Consider the following 4,926-nt stretch of genomic DNA (forward strand, 5'->3'; position numbering starts at 1 on the left):
TAATTAAAACGGTGTCAAACCCCATCCAGCCCACGATTATTTCAAATGCTGAAAGCCAAGAACGGCTTTACCTGTGTGGTAAATGGAACAGCACCACCTGTCCCACCCTGGCGGGCCCCCACCACCCACCTCTTCTACCCCTGGCACCGGGGGCAGCCCAAAGCTTTTCCTCAGCATCGCTCCATCACCGCCAGCACCTCTCCCCTAACCCGGCCCTGCACGAAACCCTCTTTAATGACAAACCCCACACACGGGTGATCAGGACCCAGGAAGGTGTTTTCCTCCTTTCCCCCAATTTAAGATGGGGGAGATCGGTTGTTTCACAGCATTTGAGGTCTATGCTGGAAACCCTTGCTTGGGCCAGGACCCCTTCCCAGGCAACTAATTCTACCTAACATGTCAACCCACACACCAGCCTTCCACCTATTATTTACAAAGAGGAATTAAAACCAAGCAGGGATGAAAATGATGGGGCTCTGAATTAAGCCTGGACGGGCTTGCAGACACCCGCCCAAATCCTCCAAAATCCTGTTTCCTTGTACCTCAGCACCTGTGAAAAGGAATGAGTGTGGTGGAAGGTGTCCCCACTCAAAGGACTTTTTCCCTTCCAAAGGATGTACGTTAATTATTGTAGCATGGTGGAGATTTCTTGCCTTGAAATCTCATCCAAGGGAGAGAAGATGGGCTTGGGGCAGTCGCCTCATCAGGCACTGGGTGTGAGATGGGCCTGATGCAGCGGTGATGGCACCGTGTGATCCTCAGCTCCCACAGCACGATCGACTCGGTCACAGACACCAATTTTGCAGGAATCTGAGCACTCAGGAAGGGAGGCAAATTCCCCCAGTGCTTTTAGTGCTTCCCCAGAAGACTGGGAGAAGCTGTGGCCTCCTACCAGCCTCGGCAGGTGAGGACCCTCCTAACGCTGGAATAAATCCAGCGCCATAGTCCAGCCTCCGGGCATTGGCACAGCTGAACCACCACCATTTTCACACAATAAAACTAAAAAATTCAAAGCATACCATTAAAACCCTTTTATAATCCTATGTACATGCACACTGTTGATGCATCATTGACTCCTTTTGCCTTTTTGTTGCTCTTTGAATTAAAAATTCCTCAGGATGCTTCACTAGCAACTTTTTTTTTCCCCTTATCAGTTCTGAAATTCATCTTCCTTGAGAGAAGCCCTACAGAAACCACTAGGAAAACTCTAGGAGAACACAGCAGGCTCGAAGCTCACCCACTGAGCATTACCAGCAGAAAAATCAGGGCATGGGAGGCCGGCAGAAAACACCTCTGTACCTTTTCATTCCGTGGATACTGCATGACAACATTAAACAGAAGTAATCCCACGTCATAAATACAACAACCCCAAACAATCCAAAGCTAGATAGAAGGGAAAGAAAGAAAGGGGGAGAAAAAAAAAGAGAGAGAAAAATAAAAAGTCTTAATCCTTTTAATAGTTCTTTTGCTGAGGGTATTTTTTTCACCTCTTTAAGAAGATACAGTCAAAAGCTCTCAGACAACAGGAACACGTGGCCCCAGCTCCTGCTCAGACCAGTTGTATGTGGCACAGGCTGGAGAAATGCTGCAGCACTGGCAGGTCTCAGCAGTCTCCAGCGCCACAGGAAGCTGGAGAGTATCAGTGGCCTTCACGAGCAGTGAAAGAGGAGTTTCATGTCCCAGCCAGGCAACTGCTTAAAAAGAAACGATCGTCAAATGGTTTGAAAACCCTCTCAGTGCTGGAGAGGCGCTGGCTGCGCCTCCCACCCCTCCACAGAGTCACATCACGAGCAGTATGTACAATGAAGATTACTTCAATGCTTTTCTTCTTTGTACGATCACGTACCTAAATGCCGAATGTCCATCTGGTTTGGTCTTGTCCTCGGCCAACACACCGGCCGCTCCGTCCCAGGCTGGGGAGAAGGGGGAGCCTGAGCCCCCAGGGAAAGGCAGAGTCACAAATCCCACGGGAACAAGTTCCAGCATCCACACCTCTGGTCTCGCCTCCCCGCTTGGCACGTCGGGAGCGATGCTGAGGGTCATCACCGCTGCGCATTGCCTTCTACAGGGAGAATGGCATGGTGCAGGCTCCGCGTGTGCTTCGAATCGAGTGGTTCGTGCTCTTCCGTGAAGCTGTCTGGGCTTGCTGCTCCGTCTAAAGAACTTCCACAGCTAGAGTTAGGAGACAACATGTCCTGCAGGAGGTCTTCCTGGACTATCCCCGAGTCTTTGTTCACTTTGCCCCTTTGGTTTCCTTCTTCCTCCTGGTCATTGAGCAGCTTGGCCAGGAAGTTGATGTATTTCATAGCCAGGCGCAAAATCTCATTCTTGCTCAGTTTTTTGTCCGGTGGGTGGGTGGGGATGAGCTTGCGAAGCTCTGCGAAGGCTCCGTTGACGTTCTGCTGTCTCCACCTCTCCCGACTATTGGTAAAAATGCGACGAACCACTTTCGTATGAGGACCTGCAATTGCAACCGCGCAGAATTAGGAGTGGGGCATAACAAGTCATTGGTTACTTTGCTGAATAGGTCACTGTTTCCCAAATTAACTGATTCATTTTAGTGACATCAGCAAGGCAATTAAATGGGAGTTTTCAGCTAAATGGAAGCTAACCCAAAGAGCAGAGATAGCCATCATTTCTGTTCAACCCAGTGGAAGGGAAAAATTGAGTTACATTTTTAAGATGCCTCCTGAGACACTTAAATTTACCTCTTCAAGGAGGAAAGCTTAGACCATGACACAAGTGCACAAGGCTGCTATATTTTTAGGCTATCTCAGCAACTAAAGTCCTATTAAAAGATTATCTCACTAGATGGTTTTATTTTCTATCCCAAAAATGTCTTAAGGACATACCACTGGGACAGGAGGAAATTGGCTTGAGCAGAGGCTTTGACAACTCTAAGATCCAGAGATCTTCCCTGATGTAGGCAGGTTCCAGAGCCGATAGAGACCATGGGAGTGCCACCAGCCCTCTGGGTGGTTTGGATGAAAGAGGGTTTGTATTAAACGGGTTTGTATTCAGTCTGAAGCAATGAGGACAGGTAGAAGTGTGACTCACAGAGTGCATCTGTCTGTGCTAGAGGGGTGACCATGGAGGATGAAGCAGTTTCACAGCTGACCTGAGGACCGCCTGCTCTCTCTGCACATCAGTGCTGCAGGGCAAAGACCACCTAACTGACACCAATTGGAGAAGGGACTCTAATTTGCTAGAGGTGTCCATTTGGCTTAGTTACATGCGGACTCCAGCTAAATTCTTGTAATTTTATAGCCATATTTCTGACTGGCCATGTTACACAGGATGGACACACGAAATGGTCCAATTCTCCTTTCAGATCATCAGGGTAACTCCTGTTGGCACAAGCAAGACATTGTCTCTGTGCTAGAAGAGACCCAAAAGCATGTTTACCCAAAAGTACCATGCTACAGGAGCAATGCTTTAAATGAGGACTGCAGGTCCTTGTGTACATGAAAACAAGTCCATGTAAGGGGTTATTACCATAAGATGCTTTTATTATTATGCCCTTTCCATCCTCTCCTCCAAGAGACACAAACAGTGGAAGGACACTGCAATCTCAAACTCTAGGAGAATGACCATGGCAGAAACCCCTATAGGAGGGGAAGCATCACACACGGTGAAAATCATCACAAAGTATAAAGCAAAGAAACGCAGATAACACAGCAGTGAGTTGTGCCCCAAAGGACACGCTGTGGACATTCCCATCCGCACCATCTCTCCCCTGTAGCCTCTGCCCTGAGACACTTGCCTCACTACTCCCTCCCAGTGCTATCCGTAAGCCCCTGGTCGTGTCATGCATTTAAGCCGTAGCTCTGCCATCACCCAGTGAAACCAGCATGCTGGTGGGCATTTAAACATCATTATTCTTACAGAGCAAAACTCATGGCTGCTTTGAGCAGCCAGACAGATGAGATTTTGGAGGCATCCTGGTCAGAATGCACCTTGACAGATGCCACCTGGCATGACACCAAAAGAGGGATCCCACGTTCCAGATGATTTAACACCACCTCATTTTTTCCCCTTTTTGGGAAACTGAGTGCTTTTGGTCTGGCGCATCACACATGGCACCCTCCACTGCAGGGTTTGTGTGGGGACACGCTCCCAAGCAGCCAAATTACAACTACTGGCTCCTCCAGCATGCGAGCAGCCATACAACTCACTTCTCCTCACAGCGTGCTCAGGAGCTAGGAGTCCTCCAAAATCTCAAAGAGCCCCTGCGATAAGCTGGGGGACGTTGAAATGAGAAACTCATCTCCAACCTCTAAGATCCCAGTCTGATGCTTTAAAATAAAGGCACTTTCCACCCCCCAAACAGCATGTAAATGTCCTTTGGATAAATTAATGTGCAAGAGCTTATGGAAGGGAAACGTTTCTTGTCCCTGATGTGTACAGCTCTTTGGATCATGGGGCCATGGGGAAGGTGGGGGGAACTAAGGAGACCTCAGTGACACTGGATTGCCCAGCACTGTTAATAAGGCAGCGGAGAATGTGCTACAACCTGCTACAATAATACAATGGCTCAGTGCTTAAGTGGTCTTTCCAGAGCAAACAGCCACCAGCCTTGAACCTAGAAGGAGACGGAACTTAAACATATTTTTAATCCCGTAAGGGTATGAGGGAAAAAAAACCTTGAATACCATTCATTTAAAAAAAATATATAATAATCTCAAGAGACTTCCAGTCTTTGCAGGCTTCAAACACACGTCTCTGTTCACTGAAATTTGCCAACTAAAAGACAACTATTCATATATAGATCAGAAATTGGAAAAAAAGACTTGTTCACTTTCATCCAAGGGCATGAAAAAACCAAGCTCCAATGTATATCACAACCCTGACACCACAATATTTTTGTTCCTGCATCAATCGAATTAAACGTATCTTTTAGAAGAGATCAGGTTTTGTCCAAGGCAT

General features: G+C 47.6%; 1 protein-coding gene across 1 annotated transcript; it reads right to left on the reverse strand.

The window, feature by feature from the left end:
• Positions 1 to 2,042: 2,042 nt before the first annotated feature.
• TAL1 (T-cell acute lymphocytic leukemia 1) lies at positions 2,043 to 2,461 on the reverse strand (the record flags this gene model as incomplete). Its single annotated transcript, XM_010191160.1, has 1 exon — positions 2,043 to 2,461. A coding segment is annotated over one exon (419 nt), but the record flags the coding sequence as incomplete, so codon positions are not given.
• Positions 2,462 to 4,926: the final 2,465 nt, after the last annotated feature.

The sequence above is a fragment of the Mesitornis unicolor genome, unplaced genomic scaffold (genome assembly GCF_000695765.1).
Source record: "Mesitornis unicolor isolate BGI_N332 unplaced genomic scaffold, ASM69576v1 scaffold48618, whole genome shotgun sequence".
NCBI lineage: Eukaryota > Metazoa > Chordata > Aves > Mesitornithiformes > Mesitornithidae > Mesitornis > Mesitornis unicolor.